General features: G+C 35.2%; 1 protein-coding gene across 31 annotated transcripts in view; it reads left to right on the plus strand.

Moving 5' to 3' along the window:
* LOC136025213 (twitchin-like) overlaps positions 1–13,898 on the plus strand; it is a 397,750-nt gene that overhangs the window by 297,984 nt on the left and 85,868 nt on the right. For all 31 annotated transcript variants that reach the window (XM_065701279.1, XM_065701032.1, XM_065701099.1 and 28 more), the window contains 2 exons: positions 6,820–7,001; positions 9,969–12,338. In XM_065701279.1, coding sequence (XP_065557351.1) covers positions 6,820–7,001; positions 9,969–12,338 — 2,552 coding nt within the window. The remainder of the gene's footprint in view (positions 1–6,819; positions 7,002–9,968; positions 12,339–13,898) is intronic.

Consider the following 13,898-nt stretch of genomic DNA (forward strand, 5'->3'; position numbering starts at 1 on the left):
CATGTTTTGGTCAATGTTGGTATTACCGGAACAATTTTTTTGGGTCATGAAACTATTGTTAATAGATGCATTTGACTGTTTGAACATTTTTTCTCTCTTGCAAAACTACCGCAAACCTAACCTAGCCTAACCTAACAAAAAATTGTCTTTAAAAGCCACAGAGCAATTTTCGGTCTTAAACGTTAGCGATTTCAAATTTCCGATCAACGAAAACGGAAATGATTGTAATTCTATATGGATAAATACAAGATTGGGCCGGAATAACTCCATAACGGTGAGTTTGCGGTAGTTTTGCAAGAGAGGAAAGATGTTCTAAAAGTCAAAATGCGTCTATTAACAATAGTTTCATGACCCAAAAAATTGTTCCGGTAATACCAACATTGACCCATGTTTTTAGTTGCCTCCAACAAAGGTTTCCTAAAGTTTCTGAGTTTCTTAGTGTTTCTGATAAAATTTGGCACTTCACCTTGTCACTCCCTTTTTTTTTGTTGTCACCAGCGACAGTTTCCTACGGTTTCTGGCAAAGCTCTGTCTTCTGGGTTTCCTAAAGTTTCTGGCGAAGTTCGTCATTTTTGCAGGCCATGCAATTTTTTTTTCTTTGATACGATACCTAATAAAAGTTTCAAATCAAACAAAGCAATCTGTGATAAAAACATTCTTGTCTTTACCATACTATTAATTTCAGTCAAGAGCCACAAGATTTTGATAAACAGCATATCTGAGTCCTACCTTGAGACAATTAAATAAAAAAAACGAGTTTTTTTAACTGAAAGTAAGGAGCGACATTAAAACTTAAAACGCACAGAAATTACTTCGTATATGAAAGAGGCTGCTTCCTCATCAACGCCCCGCTCTTTACGCTAAAGTTTGACTCTTTCTCTCAATTATTCTTTTTAAAACAGTAAAAAACTTTAGCGTAAAGAGCGGGGCGTTGATGAGGAAGCAGCCTCTTTCATATACGAAGTAATTTCTGTGCGTTTTAAGTTTTAATGTCGCTCCTTACTTTCAGTTAAAAAAACTCGTTTTTTTTATTTAATTTCTGAACGTTTTTGAATCAATGCATGTTTTGATTTTGGCTCTCCGCAGAGGAATAATCAAAACGAAATTTGCATATTTTTTTTGGGGGGGGGGCTAAATGGCTTTCTCATAATTTTGATCGAATGATTTTGAGAAAAAAGAGCGGGGGCGAAGCCTAGTTGCCCTCCGATTTTTTGGTTAATTAAAAAGGAAACTAGAACTTTTAATTTTTTACGAATCTTTTTATTGGTAAAAGATTTACGTAACTTATAAATTAGCTTACGTAAAGAACTTCTGTATTCTCATGTTTTTATTACATATATGAGGGGATTCGCCCCATCGTCAGTACCTCGCTCTTTACACTAAAGCTTAAATTTTATCCCAATTCATTAAGAATGACCCCTGAATCACAAAAGCCGTAGAATAAATAGTTGAAATTACTAAAAATACTTCAGCGTAAAGAGCTAGGTATCATAAGGAGGTGAGCCCCTTATATGGGTAATAATTTCTGTTTGTTTTAAGTTTTATTGCTGTTCCTTACTTCCAGCTGAAAAAGCTTTTTCACATTTATTTTTTAATTTTTTTTTAAATAATGCTAGTAAATCCTGATCTCCCTTCATGGAAGTTTTCTTCTCCCATTACAAATTCTCGATGGAAACTTCCCCCAGCATATCCCCCTCTTCTCAACCCCTCCCCCAACCAAAAAAATCCTCCTGAAAACGCCTGTATACTTCCCAATAACCATTACTATATGTAAGCACAGGTCAAAGTTTGTAACTTGTTGCCCCTCCCACGGGGACTGTGGGGGAGTAAGTCGTCCCCAAAGACATAGTTATAAGGTTTTTCGACTACGCTGAATAAAATGGCTATCTCAGAATTTTGATCCGTTGACTTTGGGAAAATAATTAGCGTGGGAGGGGGCCTAGGTGCCCTCCAATTTTTTTGGTCACTTAAAAAGGGCACTAGAACTTTTCATTTCCGTTAGAATGAGCCCTCTTGCAACATTCTAGGACAACTGGGTCGATACGATCACCCCTGGGGAAAAAAACAAAAACAAAAAAAACAAATAAACACGCATCCGTGATCTGCCTTCTGGCAAAAAATGCAAAATTCCACATTTTTGTAGATAGGAGCTCGTAACTTCTACAATAGGGTTCTCTGATACGTTGAATCTGATGGTGTGATTTTCGTTAAGATTCTATGACTTTTAGGGGGTGTTTCCCCCTATTTTCTAAAATAACGCAAATTTTCTCAGGCTCGTAACTTTTGATGGGTAAGACTAAACTTGATGAAACTTATATATTTAAAACCAGCATTAAAATGCGATTCTTTTGATATAGCTATTGGTATCAAAATTCCATTTTTTAGAGTTTCGGTTACTATTGAGCCGGGTCGCTCCTTACTACAGTTCGTTACCACGAACTGTTTGAAAAGATTTTAAAACAACATTCCCACAATTTAGAATTGTAGAAACTGATATTTTTTTCACAGCCAACGAAAAAGTTTAAAGAAGGTGTAACCATCAAATTAAAAATACGAAACCCATTAATATCAGGTCATTTTATGGATGCTATTAAATAAAAAAAACTAGTTCTTTAACTGAAAGTGAGGAGCGACATTAAAACTTAAAACGAACAGAAATTACTCCGTATATGCAATCGGTTGTCCCTTCCGCAATCCCTCGCTCTTTGCGCTAAAGCTTTTAATTGTTTTAAAAAGTAGAATTTTGGCAAAGAGTCAAACTTTAGCGTAAAGAGCAAGGGATTGTGGAGGGGACAACCGATTGCATATACGGAGTAATTTCTGTTCGTTTTAAGTTTTAATGTCGCTCCTTACTTTCAGTTAAAAAAAACTAGTTTTTTTTTATTTAATTTCTGAACGTTTTTGAATTAATGCATGTTTGATTTCGGCTCTCCGCACATAAATTATCAAAATGAAATTTGTATATTAATTCTTTTTCTTTTGGCTAAATGGCTTTCCCTTAGTTTTGATCTGACGATTTTGAGAAATAAGGGGTGGGAAAGGAGGCCTAGTTGCCGTCCAACTTTTCGGCTACTTAAAAAGGAAACTAGAACTTTTAATTTTCAACTAACGTTTTTATTAGTAAAAAATATGTGTAACTTGAGAATTAACTTACATAACAAACTTTTATATTCTAATATTTACACTAAATCGTAAGTTTTGTCCCAATTCTTTAAGAATGACCCCTGAATCAAAAAGGCCGTAGAATAAATAGTTGAAATTACTAAAAATACTTTAGCATAAAGAGCGAGGTATTTATCTCCTCCTAAATACCTCGCTCTTTATGCTAAAGTATTTTTAGAACCCTCATATGCGTAATAATCTCTGTTCGTTTTAAGTTTCAATGCTACTCCTTACTTTCAATTGAAAAAACGTTTTCATGTTTATTTTTTCATTGTTTTTTTATAGTAATGATAGAAAATCCTGCACCCTTTTCATTGAATGTTTCTTCCCCCATGACATATTCCTCCAAGGAAAGTTACTCCCACATAGCCCCCTCCCATCAACCCCACCCCCAAACCTAGAAAATCCCCCTGAAAAAACTATATGTAAACACTGGTCAGATTTTGTAACTTGCAGCCCCTCCTCCAGGGATTGTGGGGGAGTAAGTCATTACTAAAGACATAGTTATTATGGTTTTCGACTATGCGGAACAAAATGGATATCTCAAAATTTTGATCCGTTGACTTTGGGAAAAAATGAGCGTGGGAGGGGGCCTAGGTGCCCTCCAATTTTTTTGGTCACTTAAAAAGGGCACTAGAACTTTTCATTTCCATTAGAGTGAGCCCTCGTGCGACACTCTAGGACCACTTGGTCGATACGATAACCCCTGGGGAAAAGAAAAAAAAAACAAATAAACATGCACCCGTGATTTGTCTTCTGGCAAAAAATACGAAATTCCACATTTTTGTAGATAGGAGCTGATTGAATATTTTCGCTATAGGGTTCTCTGATACGCCGAATGCGACGGTGTGATTTTCGTTAAGATTCTATGACTTTTAGGGGATGTTTCCCCCTATTTTCCAAAATAGGGCAAATTCTCTCAGGCTCGTAACTTTTGATGACAAAGACTAAATTTAATGAAACTTAAATATTTAGAATCAGCATGAAAATTCAAATTTTGATGTATCTCTTAGCATCAAAATTCCATTTTTTTTTTAGTTTCGCTTACTATTGAGCCGGGTCGCTCCTTACAGTACAGTTCGTTACCACGAACTGTTTGACAAACAAAAGCACATCAAAACCAAAAAATCGAACAATAGAAGAAACGAAAAAGTTAGTGAAAAAATTAAATACAGTTTCTTTTACAGAAACCTTGAGATTTTTTTCTTTTTTCTTTGATTTCATACGGTTTCTTTAAAATTCTAGATGAGTAGTTTTTTTTTCTACCTTCGAACGTAGTTGAATTCTGTGAATGACAACCTCATAAATCCGCTCATAGCAAAACTATTTCTGGGAAAGTCTTTTTAAGTGTCTAAATCCCTCTTTCGCCACTCCAAGGAGCACCGACTCATGGCAACTTGTACAACGTGGTGTTATAAATGAAAATTTTTGAGACAGATGTTAAGTGTATTGTCCTCAAAATATTGCAGATCCCGATTTGCAAGGTTTGAAAGAATTTTGAAAGTTCTGCCTTAAATTTAAAGAAAATCCTGATATGATTTTCTTTCGGAAAGAAACCTCCCTCTTAAATCATTAAAATTGGGTTTCCTTAATCTAGTGTCAAAGAACAGAAGACTAAGAACTAAGAGACTAAGACCTTAAGAAGACTCAAGACCTGTCGTCTATAAAATTTTTAAAGCACTAAAAATAAGGTAAAAGTACATATAGGAGCTCGAAAACACCTCCCCTAGGCATAATTTAAACTTTTAATTCATATCTGAAAATTTTGCTCTCCTAAAACACCTCCCCTAGGCATAATTTAAACTTTTAATTCATATCTAAAAATTTTGCTCTCCTAATATATCAATTTTCCAAGATAGTAAAAAGTTCTTCATTGAGAATTTTACCTGGCATCTTTCCAGAAAAATACTGTGGGTGTTTTCACGGGTATAACCACTTTACGCTAGAGTCTCCATCTCTATACTGCTCCTCTTTTACAGCATTGATTCCTATTCTTATTATATACCCGGTGGCTCTTTGCGTGCTTGTCTGTTGCAATACTTTTTCTATACTATCTAATATCTAAGTAGGTAATAAACTATAGCTTAAGCTTGCACCGTTGTAAAATACGATAACTTGTTTAAAGCAAAAGTGACCCACCAACGTGGCCATTTGACTTTCAGCTGGTGTATATAACTAAAAGGAAAAATTTTGACGTCTTCGCTGAATGGTTTTGCGTACGTAATATTCTTACTGAATTAGCAGTAAGTAATTCAGCATTGACAGAAAAGAAAGAAAATTGGACAGAAAAGAAAAGTAAAATCCAAAAGCAGATATTTGGGAAAGGACCTTCAGTGGTAAAAAAAAAAAAACTGAAGTTTTGAAGTGAACTCTAACAGACCAATTTAATAGAGTTGGGTGTTTTTTTTTGCTTTTTTTTTGTTTTTTGTTTGCTTTTTTTTTGAACAAGCATTTCTGTGAAACAGCCTTTTTAAAGTGTAACAGAGTCGAATGCGTTTTTTTTTTTGCTGTGTTAGACTTTACTTCAAAAGGTTAGTTTTTTGTGTTTTTTTTTTTTTTTTTTGTTAGCACTGAAGACAGCTTGGCGGAGTCTTTGCCGACAAATTCGCACTTTCATTTTTGATTCTTTCAAGTCCACTGGCTGATATTGCCCTCGATTTCTCGGTTATTACTATTATATTTTTTGTTAGACATCATCTATAGCCTATGTTGTCTGAAAACATATTTAGTTTTATGTTGACTTTTGAAACACAAAACACAATTCTTTAAAATATCCCTTGGATCCTGAAAGGGAGAATGGGGATGTTAAACGTATTTTCCAAAGTTACCTTGTAAACTTTACCTCGTTTTGGTAATTCTTTGGCTTTCATTTTAAAAGCCCCCTCATTCGTAGATGTATATATATATATATATATATATATATATATATATATATATATATATATATATATATATATATATATATATATATATATACTGTATAAGGTAGTTATGCACTTATGCAGTTGTAGGTAGTTGATGATAAATAGGTTCCCTATTTACAGAAAAAAATTCGAGTAAAAAATTCATAAAATCAGGCTTTACACACACGGCATCAAACAGATTAAGAACTTGTAGTATTCCTTTGAAGGTATAGTTGTCTGAAAGATTTTTGATGTCTGAATTCTTCCATAAAAAAGTGTTGTCAAATTTAACTGATTAATCTTACTAAATTTTTTTCCCGGTTCAACGTGGCAACAGAGACCAAACTTTGGTGCTACCCTACAGTTTCATATTGATGAAACAACTAAAAGAAAAATCTATCTTAGTTTTTAGGTATAAACAAACCTAAGATGAAGCCAGGGGGCAAAAATATTTCTGTTTTGGTGTTCATGGCTCCAAATAGTATTAGCGACTTAATAAGAGCGGAAAGTGACACTAGTGTGGGCAGAAAAACTATCAAACCATTTTTTTCAATGTAATAACAGGAATAATTAATAAGATTAGCATAATCTGTAAAATTAAGGTAGTAACAAGGGTCCGATCTCATTTCCTGACAGAAAAATGGTTGCAAAGCTTGAAAAAAGTTTGTGTCACCAGATGCTAGATGGTGTTGGTACTTTTTTTGTCGGAGCTAGCGCCATAAGCTTTTCATAACTGATTCATAAACTTTTTTAGACGCACCCAGTGTTCCGGGCTGTCCACAAATTGCTGATTGGGACAGTGATCACGTTGACTTAGAATGGACTCCACCCAAATCTGATGGCGGCTCTCCCGTTATCCAGTACATTATACAGAAGAAAGAAAAGGGTAGTCCTATTTGGCAGAATGCTGCTGTTATTCCAGGAACACAAACAAGCGTAAGTATCTGCAGAGAAAATACACCCAAAAATATTGTATCCTCAGAAAGTTCAATCTTCATTGATATCTAATGCTTTATTCTTAATTACTTATTGTTACATCTGTAAACAAACAAAGTTATTTATTTATTTGGGAGTTATTTTTTCTATCCCTCATTTGTATATCTATATCGCAATTTTTCAGAGCAAGATACTTTTAAGGTTTACACTTATTTATTTTGAGTAGGAATTAGAATAGAGATTATAACGGCAAATTTTTTATTCATATTTTATTTAGAATAAAATTATGTCAGGAATTTTTTTTCTTTTTTTAACAAACTAAAACATATTGAAATGAATAATAGTATTTATATTAAATAAGGTCTATAATACATAATTATTATTATTATTATAAATTATATATTTATTTTGTGCAGATACAAAAATAAAATTAGAAAGTTTACTTAAAATTGTTTAGTTTGTATAATACGAACTATTCATGTACTATCGTCGAGCTATTAGTGTAAGCATATTTTGTGCGAGGTCCAACTACTCACAAATATGAAATAATTTTCTTGTTTTTTTTTCAATTTAATAATATCTTTTTATTATTGCGGGATAAAACTTAAGACTATATGTTCACAATTTTGTGCCTACAAGAAATTCCTTTGTCTCTTTGTCTTTTACCATATTATATATGTATGTTAGGAATTCCTTCTAAATTTATATTGGAATTAAATATATAGCTAAACTCTTCGCATTTCAAATTATATTTCAGATTATAACCTCACAATTAAATCAGATTTTTTTTAACAGAGATTATGAAAAGTAGGCATTTATTTCTTTATGCTTGACTATTAATATCGTTCAAGGGTCATTGCAGATGTGTGAATGATACTGGATTAGTTTGAACTTTAAATTTGTTCTTGGCCAGCTTATAAAATATTTCTCTATTTTATGAGGAATTGTTTCTGTTCGATAAAAATATATAAATAGTTCTATAAATCAGGAGTTAAGCATGATTGTGTTCTATCCAAATTTTTATAGATCATTTTGATGTATTTTGTCCTATGAAGCACAGGAAAGGCATCGGGAGAACATGGAATCAAACGGGGAAGTAAAACTCTCCTGGACACGCTACAGTTTTTTTTTTTATTGTTTTAAAAAGTAGAACTGTGACAAAGAGTCAAACCTTAGTGTAAAGAGCGGGACGTTGAGGAGGGGACAGCCCCTTTCACCCACGGAATAATTTCTGTTCGTTTTAAGTTTTAATGTCACTCCTTACTTTTAGTTGAAAAAATTTGTTTTTATGGCACTTGGTATTTACCAAGTGGCATATAGCGATCGCAAATTCTGTCGGTCTGTCTGTCGGTCTGTTGGTCCCGGTTTTACTAGTATAGGCACTTCCAGATAAGCTAGGACGATGAAATTTGGCAGGTGTATCAGGGACCAGACCAGGTTAAATTAGAAATAGTTGTTTCTCCGATTCGGCCATCTGGGGGGGGGACGGTTAAGTCAACAAAATTAGAAGAAATGAGGTATTTTTAACTTACGAACGGCTGATCGCTCAATGAAATTTGATATTTAGAAGGATATCGTTGTCTCAGAGCTTTTATTTTAAATCCCTACCAGATCCGCTGACACTGGGGGGAGTTGGAGGGGGAAAGTTCGTGTCTCAGAGCTTTTATTTCAAATCCCTACCAGATCCGCTGACACTGGGGGGAGTTGGAGGCGGAAACCTAAAATCTTGGAAAGCGCTTAGAGCGGAGGGATCGTGATGGAACTTGGTGAGGAAAATAATGGCAAGTCCTAGATACGTGATTGACTTAACCGGAACGGATACGCTCTCTTTGGGGGAGTTAATTCTGAAATTTAGAAAATATGAGGTATTTTTGACTTGAGAAAAAGTGATCGGATCTTAATTTTATTTTTCATATTTAGAAAGACATCGTAACTCAGATCTCTTATTTTAAATTCCAATCGGATCCAGTGTCATTGGGGGGATTTGGAGGGGAGGGGGACCGGAAATCCTGGAAAACGCTTAGAGTTGAGAGATCAGGATGAAACTTGGTGAAAAGAATAAACACCAAAATACGTGACTGACATAAACGGACCGGATCCGCTCTCTTTGGGGGAGTTGGGGGGGGGCTAATTCGGAAAATTAGAAAAAATGAGGTGTTTGTAAATTACGAAAGGGTGATCAGATCTTAATTAAATTTGATATTTAAAAGGATCCTGTGTTTCAGAGCTCTTATTTCAATTCCCGACCAGATCCAGCGACATTAGGGGGAGCTGGAGGTGGAAACCAGAAATCCTGGATCATTTCTCAGATGCTCCATTTTCAATTTGAGTCAGATCCGGGGACATAGGGGGCTGGAGGGGGAAACAGAAATCTTGGAAACCGGAAATCTTGGAAAACGCTTTGAGTGGAGGGATCGGGATGAAACTTGATGGGAAGAATAAGCACAAGTTCTAGATGCTTTATTGACATAATTACAACGGCTCTGCTCTCTTTGGAGCAGTTGGGGGGGGGTGATTTTTAGTGCTTTGGCGAGTTCGGTGCTTCTGGACGTGCTAGGACGATGAAAATTGGTAGTTAATTGGTAGTTAATTAACTTGATAACAGTCGTTTCCCCGATATAATGATGAACTAGTTTTTTTTCAATCAAAAAATTTTTTTTTTCAATCAAAAATCTTTTTTTTCGAAAGGCCGTTTAGACAGTGCTTGTTATCCCTTTTCCTTATGCTCTCTTTTAAAACGTGTTGCATCTTTAAATCTAAAATTTTCGTATTATAGAGCTCTTTGACGAAACTTTTTCTATTCTCTTGGCTTTTCTCAAGCATCGGCTTCCTTTAGCTTTTTTAGTGATTGACTTTTAAGCAATAAAACGTCTCGTTTTTACGTCTCGTTAATTTCTCGTTAACGTCTCGTTAACTTTCTCATCAAAGTTGTGTTGTGTCTAGCTAATTTTTTTTTAATACTTTCAGGGTCGTGCCCCAGATTTGAGTGAAGGCACTGAATATGAATTCAGGATCATAGCTGTAAATGCAGCTGGGCCAAGTGACCCGAGTGATGCTTCAGAAATGATAAGAGTTCGTCCTCGAAATCTTGCTCCAAAGATCAAAACTTCTCTTAGAAATGTCAAAATTAAAGCTGGAACCGTATTTCATGTTGACATTGCGTACATTGGTGAGCCAGAACCTGATGTTGCCTGGACTTGTGACGGAAGGACATTAAAAACTGACGAAAGGTCAACAATTACAGCTATTGGCTATCATACGATTGTGCATATTGTCAATACCAAAAGATCAGACTCTGGCACGATGACTCTGAAGCTGGTTAATGCATCGGGTTCAGATGAAGGATCATTTGAGCTTGTTATATTAGACCGTCCTGGAGCACCTGAATCACCACTTGAATACGATGAAGTAACTAGTTCAAGCGTTACTCTCTCTTGGAAAGCACCCAAAGATAACGGTGGTAGCGAAATTACATCATACGTAATAGAGAAACGTGACCTTACTCACGGTGGTGGCTGGGTACCTGCTGTAAACTATGTTGATCCAAAGCAAACATTTGCTACTGTACCAAGACTTATGGAAGGAACCAAATATGAGTTCAGAGTTTCAGCTGAGAATAAGCAAGGCCGATCAGATCCATTAGAAACAAGTAAACCAATTATTGCCAAAAACTCATACGATGTTCCTGCTCGTCCTGGCCGACCAGAAGCTATTGATACTGATAAAGATCACATTAAAATTAAATGGAGCCCACCTAACTCTAACGGAGGCTCACAAATCGTAGGATATGATGTTGAAAGACGAGATATACGCTCCGGTAAATGGGTGAAAATGAACCGTGATCCAGTTCGTCTTACCGAATTCAATGATGAAAGAGTACAAGAAGGCCATGAGTATGAATATCGTGTTTATGCAATTAATGCAGCTGGAAAGAGCAAGCCCTCCGATACATCGCATCCTTTTGCTCCTCGGCCAATGAAAGAAGCCCCCCGCTTGTTCCTTGATGGACTTCTTGGTCGAAAGTTGAAGGTTCGTGCTGGAGAACCTATCCATATAGAGATACCTTTTGCAGGTTCACCTAAACCAAACATTGAATGGACGAAAGCAGATAGAAAAATATCTGATTCAAGGATTGTGCAAGAAACAACTTTGTCTAAAATTAGTTTTGATATTGCTTCGTCTAAGCGAAGTGACTCAGGCAAATACTCAATTGTTGCTACCAACACATATGGCAAGGCCCAAGCTGAAGTGGAGATATTAGTCGTTGACAGACCTGCAGCTCCTGCTGCTCCTCTTAATTATACCAACGTTACTGCAGACACTATTTCTCTCGAATGGAAGCCACCACTTGATGATGGTGGTACTGAGATTACGGGCTACGTGATTGAAAAGGCTGAATTTGGTCAAGATAACTGGAAAGCTATACCAGGGTTCGTACCAAAATGTAACTTCACACTAAAAACAGGCATCGAAGAAGGCAAACGTTATGTTTTCCGTGTCCGTGCTGAAAACTTGTATGGACTTTCAGATGCTTTAGAAGGTAAGCCTGTTACAGCCAAATATCCCTTTGATCCTCCTGATGCACCAGGACAACCAAAGATTACATCATATAGTCCTACAAGCTGCTCTCTCGAATGGACCGCACCAGTCCATAGTGGTGGCAGGGCCATTACGGGGTATATAATAGAAAAACGTGACAGAAATGGAGAGTGGGCACGTGTCAATTCGTACACATCGACGGCCTTGACATATACTGTTCCCAACTTAATAGAGGGCCAAAGGTACGAATTCCGAGTTTTAGCTGTTAATGACGCTGGGCCAGGTAAACCAAGCAAGCCAAGTGAGCCTTTGATTGCAAAGGTAATGAAATTTGCTCCTGACGCTCCAGAAATGCCAAGAGTAGACCGAATGACTCGCTGTACCGTCACACTTTCGTGGAGAGCTCCACATAATGACGGTGGTTCAAGAATCAAGGGATATTTGGTACAAAAGAAAAAGAAGGATGAAGAAAATTGGGAGGATGTCAACTTCACACCTCATGCCGATACCACTTACACTGTGCCAGGTCTTACTGAAGGAGACGAATATACATTCCGCATTATTGCTGTAAATGAAATTGGAGAATCTCCCCCCAGCAGACCTTGCCAAGCTGTTAAAGTTGAAGAATCACCTGACAGGCCACATATTGATCTTTCTGGTCTCAGGGATATTACTGTTCGTGCTGGTGAAGATTTCAGTATCCATGCCAACTTTACAGCACATCCCAAGCCAACAGCGACATGGTTTGCTGATGATACAATTCTAGATGAAACAACAGACCCAAGAGTTCATATGCAGGTAAGTACCTAATTTTCAGTTTTTTTGCTTCCTTCTTATCTTTTTTCCATTAAAAAGAAAGAGTATAAGATAGTGAAAAAATCTGAACAAATATATAACGAATATATAACAAAATGACAAATGAAAACACAATAAGATATAGAAACGATGACATTGTGGTTAGTTTCTCATTAATAAATGAGTTTCCAAATAAGATTCATTAGCCTACTGGTGCTGCCACCTGCAAGAATTGAAAGTTTTCATTTTAAATTTGTCTAAATACCATACAAAAGAGATACATTTCATTTTTATAGAACTGATATATACTTTTATAAATGAGGGTGTTTCCCTATAGAATTAGAAGTAGAAGAATTAGAAGAAGCTAGAAAAATACTATTTAGTGATCATCATTTTTTCGCCGTTTCAGAATTTTTTCATGAAGAAGTGAATCGAGACTGGTTGAAATAAATAGCCTTGAACTTACTGTTTTTCACGTATTTGAATTCAATTTTTTTTCCGCCCCTTTATTTAATAATATTGAAAATCAAGTTTTCTTACAAATAATTTATAGAACCTGAGGATATTAAATTACCAGTACTAAATGCATTATTCTGAAGTAGCCTACATTTCAGATAATTTGGTCCCTCGTAGTGTCATGATTATTGGGTTGCTTTAGAGCTGAAACAGGGAATTTTTTTACATATATTTGCTTTCTTTTTTTTAAATTTAAGAACACTTAAAAAAATTATTCTTTGTTGTTGTTTTACTTATAGTTTTCAAACTCTTGTTTAATTTCGTTTTATATTTGACCGTGTAGCATCAGAAAAGCAATTTTTTTCATTCTGTTTATTCATAGTTATATATATAGTCATTCTTCTTCTCCACAGCTGATATACATTTACGTATGAAAAACATAGACCTCAAATTAGTGTTTTTGCCGATTTTTATACGTGTTCGAATGAATTTGTTAAGTTAATGGTCGTCCAAAGATTTCACAAAGACCTCACATTAATACCAACTATATAGAACACAAATACAAAGAACCACAAAAAGAAAACATAAAAATAAAACCTCAATATTCGTAACAAATCGCTCAACATTATTTGCAGGCATTTCTTATTGGAATAGACAAATCTAAAAATTTATAATTTTACCAAAAATAACTCTGAATTCCTCGAAAACCGGGTAGTCAAGTAAAGGTTTTATTACGCAATCTGGGAAGTCAATTTGACTTAGTTTGTGGTCCACCCAAGCGCTAATGAAAAAGTGAATCTTTAACGCACAAGGGATTCCTTTCGAATTTTTGTTTTTCTAAAGAGCAAAAGAAATTTCGAATAGAATTTTTTTTTTTATCTGCCTCACTGTTAGATTGAAATTTCATCTACAAAGATGAAGGAGGTGTTTTGAATTCAATAATTATTATTCATAAAATTACTTTAAAATTAACTTCATTAAATTTTCAAAGGAAATTGATATTTCACTAAAATTTAACAGTAAGTTAGAGTTTATTTTTCACTATTCCATAATTTAAATGACTATTTCGCTAAACTTTTTACTAAACATACTAAACTAACATGAAAT

This window comes from Artemia franciscana, chromosome 1 (assembly GCF_032884065.1).
Source record: "Artemia franciscana chromosome 1, ASM3288406v1, whole genome shotgun sequence".
Classification (NCBI taxonomy): domain Eukaryota; kingdom Metazoa; phylum Arthropoda; class Branchiopoda; order Anostraca; family Artemiidae; genus Artemia; species Artemia franciscana.